Raw genomic sequence first — 13234 nt, 5'->3', positions numbered from 1 at the left:
ACATTGCTATTTGCTAATAGCAACTCAAATGTGTCCAAGCTTTAATTTTTGATCATAATAATTATGCTAGTCAATGACTTTTCTCAGCCTTAATATTATAATTTTTTATAATATCAAGGTAAACAAGTAGACATACAATCTAATATAAAATTGTACAGTTTCATAAAAATTAAGTTGCCATTACTCATTTGCTTTAATTTATTTTACATTTATCTAGCGCTGAACACAAATATGTTTGTAGTACAATAACATCCGCGACAATTACCTAACATCTTACAAGGCAACGCAATGCAAAATGTTCTATTTTAAAATCAGCACTAAAAATATCTAAATTTAAATGAAACCTTGACGTTAGTAAAGTCACGTGATTGATCACCTTATATCTCATTTGCAGTTGGACGGCGCCCAGAAAGAAATAGACAAAGACGAGCCCGACTTCTACGAGGAATCGCCGCTTCCGGGCTAAGCAGCTTCTTGATAAATATTAAATACGTTGTATTCTCGATCTAACAAGCATGCGTTTATCAAAGAAAATGGAAATATAATTAACCAATAATTTCAAATTCTATTCGTAGTAGTAGTAGTGTAGTAGAAGTAGTCGAAGTAGTAGTATTAGTAGTAGTAGTAGTAGTAGTAGTAGTAATAATAGTAGTAGTTGTATTCCAGTTGTACTTTGCCAGTTAGTAATGGTGACAGCATGTTAGTATTCTAAATATTTATGTCAAGATTTAGAAAAATAAAATGTAAACGGTTCGTCAATCTATATCAGATTCCATTCAAATAAGCTCTTTAATGACTTATTAATGTTTCAATAATTTCTTTTCGAATACTTAAAATCTATTCCTTATCACACTCTTTTCTTAATACATTCTAAAATCTAACTCTGTCCTCTTCCTTTTGGATTTTAATGACGTTGTTTCTTTCATTTTATTTTTTACGTAGAACAATATTGAGATTATACAATTTATTGGGACGCGGGACGAATCACGTCGAGACAACATTTAAGGCGAGAACAATACGAGCCCGTGTTAGATAGAGCCATAAGAAAATTGATATTAATCAAACTTAAGTTAAGTCGTAGATGTAGATGATTATGAAGTAGAAACTAAAATTAATAATATATTACAATATGCCTACTTTACGCCACATTTTTTTCTCTTTCGTTGCATGTTGCCTACAAAATAAGATAGGTCGCATAAATGTTATTGAAAGCTTGAATATGTAAACTACGTAGTTATGGTAGATTTTAGTAATTTTAAATTATTGTTGTAAAATTATTTTGATGTATGTTTTCTTGAAAATAATAATTTATTTATAAAGGTTGTTGATTTCAAATGAGAATGTGCTCAATTGATTATAAATTAGAATTTCTCTAAATCTAAAAAAATCCTATGGTTTTTTAAATGAAACAGGATTGTTTAAACAAAAAGTTAAATACAGATACGCTCTGTAATAAAATTACGAGCCAAAGGTTAGGTGCCAAAGAGATATTTATTGTTTTTCAGTACGATTCCTTTTTTAATTTAAAAATGCGTAGACAATACGTGGACTGCTATCTGACCGCGTAAATGCGTCGTGTAGCACCTGCCTAAGAAATTATAATTCCGATTTAACTAATTTTAATTAGTTCTATTTATTGTTAGAAATGTTTATTGTTTTAAAATTGTCATCTTGTTTAAAAAATATTCTAACCAATTATTATTAAAAAGTGAGGTGAAGGGCCTAAGAAATGTCTATGTTTTGCCAAAGTTCAATTTTGCCTATGTATTTACTAAGTACTTAATTTACTATATATTTTTAATGAGTTATTTTAATTTTAGTACTAGTTGTCAAGGATAGGCTAAAATGCTTCTTGGATGTTTGAATATTACATTCCGGACGCCAAAACAAACACTTTAGTATATATTGAGATTACTTTAGTTTAAGTCTTGTTCTAATCGTTTTATTGTTTGTTAACTACGCACATAAGTGTTTTCGATTTGTATTTCATTTCCATATTGTTGTTAAAATATTAAACTTGCAGTTTAAAAAGTTATTCCAACATCCCAGTGATTATGTACAGAAGTAATGAATTTTATGTTATGATGATCGTAATATAAAAATTACTATTGGTTTATAAATATTTGTCAGGTACTTAATTGTGGAGTCAAATAGCCAATTACATTGTTAAGGTACTTATCCAAGGGAGACTAAATAAATGGAGATGGACTTTGTAGTCTAGCTTCTAGTTATATTTTGTATGATTTCAGTCAACATGAAAATCAATATTATTTGGCTACATTGTTTTGTTTTGTTACATTGTTATTCACAGCTCAATTAAACATTCCACATTAGTTTCTTTAGTGATCCATCATAATAAATGTATATGTTTTAATGTAAACTTTAAAATTCACCTTTATAAAGTCTCGAGCAAAAGGTTCTTCAAACTTGGGGAACTGACAGCCAACCTTCGCTAATCGGAGAGGCACCTTAAGTAGGAAAACGTTAATATGCCATAGGTTTTGTGTTCTATTATGATATAATATTGGTATGTGATTGTCAATTTTTTATTATATTTTTGACTTTGAGAATAAACATAGGTTGCCATTTGGTAAATGCAAATTTAGAATAAAAGTTTTATTTTAGTTATAAAAAAATCACTGTTATTATTAATGTAAGATTATAAAACATTGTCCAATTATTTACTTAAATTATTGGTAATAAAACACATTTGACATACAAATTGAAAGGGTCCTAATCTGAGTACAAGTATTCTGCTTTATATTAATTACAGTGTAATCCCACTGCCATCACACTTGTATTATTTATCTCTGTTTGTTTAAAGAGAATATTTATTACACCAGTGTTTTGGCAACGGAAACCAACAGTTAACTGGAATTAGATTGATTTAATATTGAACTGTTTAATTATGTATGGTTTTATAATTTCAGTACAAATAATTAAACAACTAAGTTGTATTTAGTATTAAGTAACATATTATTTTGAGTAATTATAAATTTGTTTTTAATTTATTAAAAAGTTATAGTTCAAAATGTGATCAATGTACAGTTTATTTTAGTTAATAGTTACCAAGTCAAAGGAATTAATGTGCTATAAACAGATACCTTAATTTATTATAAGTTCCTTGATTATTTATTTATTTAATGTTTATTGCAAAGGAGTGGATTAAATTGTCTGCTATACCTGTTGTTAGTTTTGACATTTAATAAATGAGTTAATTAATAATAAATCAATGTGTTTAATAGATTTGTTTTTATTTTTTTATTTTTAAAGTTGTTATTAGAACCCAATTATCGTTGAAACAACTATGTATACACACATAAAGTTAAAGAAACTTTATGTGTATACATAGTTGTTTGGAATTTAACCAGTGAGTGACATGTACTACTTATGCCCGGTTTACTTTACATTTGGATATAGGCACTAGCCTGGCAATGATTTTATGGACTCACTGGCACTAGTAGCTGTTCACATTATGCCAGTTAAATGTCTAGATAATGACACGATTTGTAAGACCAGTATTCAGTAATTTTCCATCCTCAACATCTTGATGGTTGGCATATTGGCATTCCACAACGCACCTAAGTCCCGAACTAATTTTTGTTTTGTGAAACCTATTCTCGAAGGCGAAACCTAGATGTGACAATTTTTTTCGTGATCAATACCTAAGCAGAAAAATCTAAAACAAAAACGTGAATTTTAAGAAAAAAAGCCATGCTTTTTGCAGATTTTTTAAATAAAAGGAAGGCAAAACTGCATCCTAACATTGTAAGCATTGATTAGAAAAAAAAACATTTGTCAATTGTCAAAGTCGATGGTCAACATAGCAGTAAAAAATTTAAAAAAAAGACACAACACACCTTTTTCTTGCAGAATTAATTTTTAACTACAAATAAATCAGACTTTATTCACTGAACGCTTTCTACATTATTTTTGGAGCCAAAAAATCGTATAGTTACGAAATATTTATTTCCAAACGAAAAATGGCATTGATTAAATGGAAATCCATAAATGCGCATGCGTGCAAGACAGTGTTTCCATTAAAATGAGCAACAAGAAGCGATAGCGACGCCAATGTTCAATATTTGAAACTACATCTGTCACGGGGCTGACTTCTCTACGTCTTTATGACGGGAGCTGCGGGCAGCGGGCGGAGGCGGCGGCGGCGCTGAAGAATAGAAACCAGAGGCGATCGATCCGTGAGTTCAGTATTAAATATCATTGTGGTACAGTGACTTTCCAAGCGATTTATACGTAAATTTTCATTTATTGTTCTGGATTTATACCTTAGGAATTCATATTTACCAACCCGTATACTATACTTCTATCAAAAACATAGGATTTTGGAATTGCGCTTAATGGATTCTTCTTAGGCACGTCTTTCCTTGGATTTACGTTTCGAGCCTGTATTTTTCCTATCTTTTTTGTTCAATTCTGCGTCTCAAAGTTTTCGTTTTTGCGTAAATCCTCAATACGTACTAGTGATTTATTTTAAATACTTGTTACATATCGTCGGCAATACCTTATTGAACGATCAATAACAATACAATAATTTCTCTCGGATTTCAGATTTCCGATAAAATCAGCCTCCATTTCAATCTGAATCAAATGCAAGCAATTACTTTTAATTGAACTATCTTGAGATTTGGTGATATACATAAAGATTGGTGGTAGTTTAGCCCTTTGTAACAAGAAAAATCTTTTTTAACATAAAATAATGTTAGCAAGAATAAAATACAAAATGGCTATTGCAAAATAGCTTCCTTTAGTTTTTTTTTATTATCTGAATTCAATTTAAAGTGATAAATACTTCTTAAGCATAAATATTAGATGATTTTGATGTGGAATAAAGTGTTATCTAAAAATAATCGAAATTCTTATTGGATATTAGGTAGACAATTTTGAATCACTTCTATTTTGCAAAATCTACAATATATTAATGCATACTCTGGTTTTACATATCCTAATACTCATTAAACAATCTCAATACAATAAACAATATATGTAACAAGTATATCTTTGTAGGAAATATAATCAATACTGTTGATTCTTTTTTCTACAAACATATTATTCATCTTTACGCCTGACAATTCATCAAATTTGTAAATCTTATTTATATGTTAACTTGGGTTTTGATGCTTTTTTTCTTTAAAAACATTTCACTGCAATTCAGTCCTCTATACACAAACTCCAAAACATCTGGATCATTTGTTTGATTGTATATTTAAAGATTTACTGCTCGATTCTTGAAATGCATAATGGATAAGGGGTTTAAACCCATATGGTCGTGCAGGACGTTAGCTTCTGATGAAGCATCTGCATTGGAGTACTATCTGCAGAAGCAACTTGAAGATGATGTTGCGAGGTAGGTTCAATAGCTACCCTCTGACCTGAAGTTGGTACAGGGAGCTTAGTTACCAAAGAGATGTCCATTTTGACGAGAAGAATTCATAGCCAACAAATGGCAGCTATTCCAAGTGGGTTTCAATAGGAATGAAGTTCACAATTCACTCTTCTATAGATCTATCAGGGCTGCCTATCTCTTGCAGAAATTGTTCAGTCTAAAGCCTAAGATAGCTTTAATGTTACTCCAAGCAGTTTCCCCCTTCTAATCTCTGAATGTCTCTCATCCTTTGATGTTTATGGTGCCTAGATCTAGTCCCATAGGGTTCACTTGTTAGGTGTAGCTCCATGCTCTCGGGTGTACATTAATTCATTCACTCCTTTTGTTTGTGTCTTGCTTTCATGTCATGCAAGATAATTTTAGGATTTTAATAGATGCAAATTCTTATTTAATCTCATACGCCCCAAAAATAAATTTATGGTCAAATTTAGCAGCATTTGTAGTTATTGGAAAACAGAATATGTGTCTCGAGAAGTATTTCAATTTGTTTAAATTATTTTAATTCAGTTGTTTAAAAAATGTAAAGAAACATAGATTGTGAAAAGAAAATATATAGTATTAGAATAGTGAATGAAATAAGTGAAGATATTTGGGATTATATGCGTTAACATGAATGATTAATCTGTTCAATGGAGGCTTATGTATTTTATATTGGAAATTGGAATCAGAATCATTCATGGAGTAGATTTTACTAACATGTTTACGCTAAATTAGTCTTATTACTTACTAACCCAATTTTCTTTATTATAGAATATTCGATGAATCAATTTATTCAGATCTTGAACTAAGTTGTGGCAAACAAAAGTTACTCACACACTCATGTTTACTAAAAGTGCGTACTAATAAATTTTATAACATACTGCAAACAATTTTGCATGTCAATGTTAACCAACATATCTTTGATGAAATATATTCATTCGTAAGGTAAGTTAAAGAACCAGCTGGCTTTGTAGATAACCACATTATATTTTTGTCTTACTTTGTAGTAGTTGCAAAACAATTAACATATATAATTACTGCCGTAACCTACCAAAGCCTATAACCTTAAGATGTCATAACAGCCAAGAGGACAGATGTCTATTCTGCTTACATACTTCAACTTTGTGATATTTAATCAGTTATACTGGTTATGTTTTAAAATTATAGCTACTTGTGACCTCATATTGTTGTTAAGTTTATTATTTTTGAATGTGAGAAGTTAAGGAAACAAGATGGTGTAATTTAATGTCATATTATTCAATTTTCAGTGATGTTTACACCGAATGCAATATAAAACATCAAGAAGCTGAAATTCTACAATACTTGGATGAAAATCTACTGTTTGAGAAAAAGGATGCTTATTACTTAAGCAAGGAAGATTTAACAGATGACAATGAAATATTTTCGACACCAAAATGTCTTAGTCCTTTTACTGAACAAGAATTAAAGGGTAATACATTGAGCCCAAATACTGAATTGAAGAAAGAGTATTATGCATTAGTGCCATTGGATGGCCATTCATTTGATCAAGAAATTGGCGAACAAGACGCTCTGTCGAACGCATTTCAATCTATGATCAACGCCCAGGCTAAGGAAACTATTAAGTTGCAACATTCGCCGCGTAACAAGCCGACATCATTGGCTCTTACATCTAGTCATACAACTAAGCCTATTCAACATTCCAACAGTTGTGATAATTTGGATTGCAAACGCTTTGAAGATGTTGATTTCCAAAATGAAAGAATAAGTAAAAAGGCATTTGGTGAAACGTTTTCCCTAAAAAAATGTAGTGTCGTACCTAACAACGAATTGGTCGATAATTTGAACAACCATTTAAAAACATTCAGTAATGGAGAATCAGCTGTTGAAAAAACACTAGAACCATCGTACACACCAGACAGTTTGATAACTGATGAACCTAGTTCATCATCAGATTATTTGTCTGCTACTTACACTTGTCCGCCAGGAATATATTCCTCAAATTGCCAACCACTTACAAATACTGGGGATTCCTTCACTAAAATGGATTGTATGTTTACACCATCAGATTCGGGTGTAGATAATGGACTATTAGAAAGCCAAAGTAGTCATCGCGATATCACGTTGACTGATTTATCTTTAACTGAAAGTGCCATACAAGACTCTTCATCTGATGATTTAAAGCAGATATTCGGTGGTGCAAATCCAACCGACAACGACTTATCAAAATATAGATATGCTCAGTCAGACAAGGCATCTTTAAGTAGTACATCTACTGAAACTAGTAGTGGGCAAATCGTATGTCGGCCGAATGAGGAGAGACCAATGGTCCGGACAATGGATCTTCAATCATCAAAGGAAGAAAAACAACGACAAAATGAGGAGATTGTTAATCTAGAATCTTCTTCCGTGTCATCTGAAACTGGCTCTTGGGAATCGATATTTCCTCCAAAGTTAGCTGAAAAGGCAATATGCGAGCAGTTTATCTCTCAAGAAAAACAATTATCTATCCATCAAACTGCTATAACTAGGACGCGTATTACTGATTATATGGTAAATAGCTCCCAAAGCTTAGTGCAAAAAATGCCTATTCCATCTGGTTCCTGTTTCATAGACGCTGCTAGCTTAATGGATGAAGATGAGATTGTGGGAATTGAAGAAAGTCAGTTATATTTTGACAATTACAAGAATCGGGAGATTAACAAAGCTGATTCTGTTCTACCAGCTGTAAACGAAACACCTAGTACAAACAATCAAAATGAAGCCGGTAAAAACGATCAGCATAACGAAACCGATAGTTATTCTGAAAGACAAACCAAAGCAGATACAAATGGTTTTGTCGACTGGAAATCGCTTCAAGAAAGGCATAAAAATAGCTCGTCTGTTACAAATGAATGTAAAGAACAGTTTAATTCTTCACATGATCTTGGTAAAGAAGTAAACAAATTTACTGCACTTACATTGGATACTCCACATAATTCAATAAATGTTTCACATCCATTACAACAGAAAAAGTCAACAGATATTGATAAAATAAACAATGATGAAAATAATTGTTCACCGAAAGAAGATAAACCAGCGAATGAAGAAAAATCTAGTCACACATTTTACATCGACTTCTCCAGTTTACCTGATCCACTCCCCGCAGAGGATACCAAAGCTAGTGAAACGCAGTCAGAGAAAAAGAACATGTTTTCAATGTTTATTGATCTAGGAGAAACATCAAAATTGAAAAAAATACCTGCAAGGCTTTCGTCTCTGTTTCCCCCGAAGAAGAATGCAAAAGAAAAATCACTGATTGAACAAAATAGTACAGCATCTTTTGAGAGTTGCGAGATGTTATGCAAAGATACTTCTTTGACAATATCAGAAATTGTTGCCATTCATAACCGTATGGAATCTGAAAAGCAAACGGTTTGTGCTAAACAATCCGAGCCTTTAAAAGACAAGCCTATGGAATCGATATCAGAAAACGTTGTTGATAAAGTGACAAATACTAAGGATTCTGACCTTTTTGTGAAGCTCTCGGATTTAGACAAGACTCCGATGAAAGCCGATTTTTCGCGGATCTTGCAAAGAAATAGTGAAGGATTGGATGTAAGGATGACAAGATCGATACCAGACAATAACTGGCGGGTTAGTCATACATCAACATTTAGATCTACAGAAATCGTTAGCTCTTTCCATTCTGAGAATGCATTGAGCTTAAATCGTTTATTCCCTCACTTGAAAGATCAATTGGTTAGTAGAAGTATGCCTGGATCGCAAAGACCTCTGTACTATTCAAACACGGGAGGGACTTCTGATTCTGATGAACTGGTATCATATACAACCAATGAACAAACTACAGTTGCCCGAACAACTGCTTTAACAACTGGTAAGCTAATATTATATCTACATATGAATTAATATAATCTTAACTTACAAGCATAACAATAATAAATGTTAATCTTATTATAAAATAGTTTCAGTGAAAGATACAACTACAGCTCTAACTGGAGAAGAATTAGCAAAATTGTATGAATTAATGGCATCCTGTCAATCACCATTAGGACAAGATTTATTGAGGATGTTCATCGAGGAAATAGCACCTGATGTTTTGGTTGAATGCAGTGGAAGGCGAATTAAGGCACACAAATGCATATTAATTTCAAGGTAAATTTTTGTGATTTCGATTAAATTTCTTTAAATGTTAATGCTTAAACCTTTGGTAAATGTATTATTTTTTGACAGATGTCAGTATTTTGCTGGTATCTTGAGCGGCACTCGGATTGAAGCTGCAGGCAATGTTATTATGATGCCACCGTAAGTACAGTCTTAATTGCATGTGATTTTTAATAAAAGTAAGAAGTTAAAAGAATACACAAATGTAACATTTCGTTTTGCAGGTTCTCTCAAGAAGTATTCCTATTTGTTCTTTGCTACATTTACTCCGGCATATCAGTAATACCAAGTACAATGAATATCGTTGAACTGGTAACGCTGAGTGATATGCTGCGTTTGGAAGGACTTAAAGAAGCAATTATGCTTAATCTAAAAACGAAATATTGCCATCACTTCCATAGTGTAAGTATACGATTAAAACAGATTGAATTCAAAATTATTAATTTTATAATGAGACTAAAAAGGTATCCATGTTATAAACTGTTTTTGTTTTTCAGCCTTGCGATGTTTGCATAGCCGGCGTGCTTGAAAGTTTTCATCTATCATCGATGTATTCGTTGGACGATCTTTGTCATAAATGTCTAGAGTGGATCACACAATATTTTCCAGTAGTGTGGCCTACAAAAGCTTTTTCAACAATGAATGATTACTTAGTGGAAAAATGTGTCAGAGCTCTGGTGGATGACATCGCACCTGATACCTTTGTGCCAATAGTGTTTGGATTGGGAATGACATGTTAGTTTTTTTTTAAATTGTTTTACTGTTTTTTAAATTCATACTCTATGGTCAAGTGTAACTAATAAATACATATTATAAAGCTATATTATCATTTTCAGTGTGTGCGATGGAGGGCATAAAATGGGCAAAGAACACCGAGAAGCATTGTCATCGTGTGATGGAAACTGCAATCAGGTATGCTGCGAAAAACCTTGAGATGCTAATGAAGGAGATGGCACCTTTATCGGCTGATGCCCATAATGCGGCCCAAGAAGCTCTAGAGAAGTGCATGAAGTGTGCCATCGAAAGAGCGCCGGGAGAGGAACTTTGCCGGACATACATTTTGTTGGGTGAGCTGATAGAGGAACAAGGAGACAGCGGCGCACTGTATGAACAAAGATCAGAACCTCGATCGATCCTGTATGTCTACGGGTACTACTGGCAAGATTGCTGCGAAAGCGCTTTGGCATGCGCGTCACCGAGGGTTGCTCGAACTCAAGCATACAAGGACTTACCTTATGAGCTCAAACGAAAGTTGCGTTTGCTTAGTCCGCAAGATGCCCTAAGTCCCATGAGAAATAAAGACGTTTATACAAACGTGAAAAGCGTCAGACCCCAGCTGGCTATTCCACAGGCGGTAACGCCACTATCTAAAGTGGTCCCCAATAAAACGACGGAACTTAAAAAGTCGCCTACGACCTGCATTTCGGCTGTGCGTACAACTAAAGCCCAGGAGCAGAGGACAAAGTTCAACATATTAAAAAAGAAACTAACCGAGGAACGCGATAATAATAATAGAGGCGCTATCCCTCGTCAAAACTTCTCTCCGAAGAGGCGATCCAAATCAACGGAGGCCAAAAATGCGAAAACTGACAAGAAAGTTCCTTCTCAGGGAACGGCTGCTCAAATGAATTCGTCAGGAAACTCCAGCCCAAATGATTCCGCAAAGGAGAAATTGTCCTCACGCAGCAATGTAGCCGGACCATCGCGCCCGAAGACCGCTGATCCTACTCCCGAAGCGGTTAATGAAAACAACATGTATGCTACATACACAAAATCGTCTCGCCCAAAGAGAGAATCCGGTGAACGTAAGTTTCCTATGTTATCTCCAATAAAACAGTGGTTTTATCTTTACAACTTATTGTTTTCCAGCACTTGTTTTAAAACAAACTATTTTTTACAGGTACACTCCCACAAACTAAGCTGCCTACGTATAAATATTCGTCGATTTCACATAGGCATCATGATATGTCTGAAAACATGCCTGGTACATCAAAACGTCCAGACGTCTTCAAGGCTTTGCCTTCTACATCTTCAGCGATCCCTGCACCGGTGCAGAAATACGATGAACCTGCGAGGAAACTGTGCAGTCTGGTCAAACCACGCTCTAACAATCAACTGTTGAAAGACCAATCTGGTTCATTGAACGTTCAACATTCTGAACGCATGTCCTGTACTTCACCGCTGAGAGGATCTTCAGCGCCGATTCACAAGGAGGTATCTAAGGAAGTCGCTGGTCCTTCGAGCCGACCGCTATCGTTCAACGTACCAGTGCCGAAATGCGACCACTACTCGAACCGCTTGGATAAAGGAGCTCTAAACAACCGACCTCCAGCAGCAAAAACTCCGACTGTACATAAGATGAGTGGATCCTTTACAAAAGCTACTAAATCCAGCCAAGCTAAAGCTGTCTCGAAAGTAAACAATGATGGAAATGGAATATCAAAATTCGCGAAACAACCAGTGAAACCCAACAATAGACAGGCCGCTGCTCGTAACGGACGACCTCTGAAGGACCGGTCGCGCACCTGGTCAAAAGACGAACCTAAAGACGACATTGACGATCAAGCATTCCAAGAGGATCATTAAATATATCTGCTTAATTTACTCGTCTTATAGCTGTTTTATCTGTATATGTGTCTATAGTATGATGTATATTTTAATATGAATGTCTATATGTGTATAATCACCAGTTACTTAAAAATTGTAGTAGATGAATATTAATATTAATCAAGTCGGAAATTACGATTAAGGTTAACGCGCATTTGTGTCATCCTCGTCTACCGGGTACCAGCCCGTCTCGTCATCACTTCGACGTTCATTCCACGACACCTATACTTCGCCGGTAAGAACGGGATAAAGATAAACATTTGTTAGCAAAATAATGTCATTTCCAGTCGCCCACTTGCCACTCGTCGATTTTGCAGAAAAAAATGAATTATTTCGGTTCCACGATAAAATTCAAAACAAAAGCATAAATTTGAGATTGTCAATTGTAATTTTCGAGTTACAATCGTAATAGAAAATTAGATTAAAACGAAGTAATGACGCAGATAAAAAGTTTTTAAAACTACAAATACAATTTAAGAAATAACGGTAGAAAATAATTGTGACTTTATAAGTAATTTAAATTTTCTTTATTTTGGACGAAAGCGCGTTAACCTTTATTCATAACTTCTACAAATTAATTCTCAACAAGTTTCGTAGTTTAGTTAATTGTCGAACATTGATGTTGATATATCAGATATTCATGAATTAAATTAGACTCTCCTATGGCTTAAACTTTAAACTTAAGAAATAGCTTAAGTCCCCTCTGTCTATAAACCTCCACTCGTATAGAAATCTAAATGTTTATAATAGTTTTATGTAATAGCAAAGAGCTTCGCAATTATTATTAGCGCCTATTATGATAGACGATTTGATCGTATTTTATTTACTATCGATGTGCTAAAGTTGTAAATTATTTTTTTTAATTTGCAGATTATTGTAAAATAATTCAAATCTCTTTTACACACGTATGTATTGTAAGTTATATGACTAATGACATTATTATTTATTTTTTATTTATTGACTTTTATATAGTAAGTTAAGTTTACATTTTTACTTAATTTGATAGAAATTATTTTAATTAGTTATAAAGAGAGAATTATTTTTATTACTATTAAACGACATAATAATCGATTTATATTCGAGGAAAGGAAGAAAAAACAT

General features: G+C 33.4%; 2 protein-coding genes across 4 annotated transcripts in view; both read left to right on the top strand.

Moving 5' to 3' along the window:
* LOC106103070 (anion exchange protein 3) overlaps positions 1-3175 on the top strand; it is a 53992-nt gene extending 50817 nt beyond the window's left edge. For both annotated transcript variants that reach the window (XM_013282735.1, XM_013282743.1), the window contains one exon: positions 395-3175. In XM_013282735.1, coding sequence (XP_013138189.1) covers positions 395-466 — 72 coding nt within the window. In that variant the 3' untranslated portion in view covers positions 467-3175. The remainder of the gene's footprint in view (positions 1-394) is intronic.
* A 1684-nt stretch (positions 3176-4859) lies between these two features.
* LOC106102910 lies at positions 4860-13093 on the top strand. 2 transcript variants are annotated; one of them, XM_013282530.1, is made up of 9 exons: positions 4860-5365; positions 6155-6328; positions 6652-9239; positions 9328-9517; positions 9596-9667; positions 9751-9928; positions 10024-10261; positions 10363-11331; positions 11427-13093. In XM_013282530.1, the coding sequence occupies exons 1-9, from the start codon at positions 5259-5261 to the stop codon at positions 12110-12112; spliced, it is 5202 nt and encodes a 1733-aa protein (XP_013137984.1). In that variant the 5' UTR covers positions 4860-5258; the 3' UTR covers positions 12113-13093. The 2 variants fall into 2 exon arrangements, with proteins under 2 accessions (XP_013137984.1, XP_013137992.1); XM_013282538.1 differs by lacking the exon at positions 6155-6328 and having other exon boundaries at positions 4861-5365.
* The last annotated feature ends 141 nt before the right edge of the window (positions 13094-13234 follow it).

The sequence above is a fragment of the Papilio polytes genome, unplaced genomic scaffold (assembly GCF_000836215.1).
Source record: "Papilio polytes unplaced genomic scaffold, Ppol_1.0 DF824292.1, whole genome shotgun sequence".
Classification (NCBI taxonomy): Eukaryota; Metazoa; Arthropoda; class Insecta; order Lepidoptera; family Papilionidae; genus Papilio; species Papilio polytes.
This window is presented reverse-complemented; position numbering and strand designations above follow the sequence as displayed.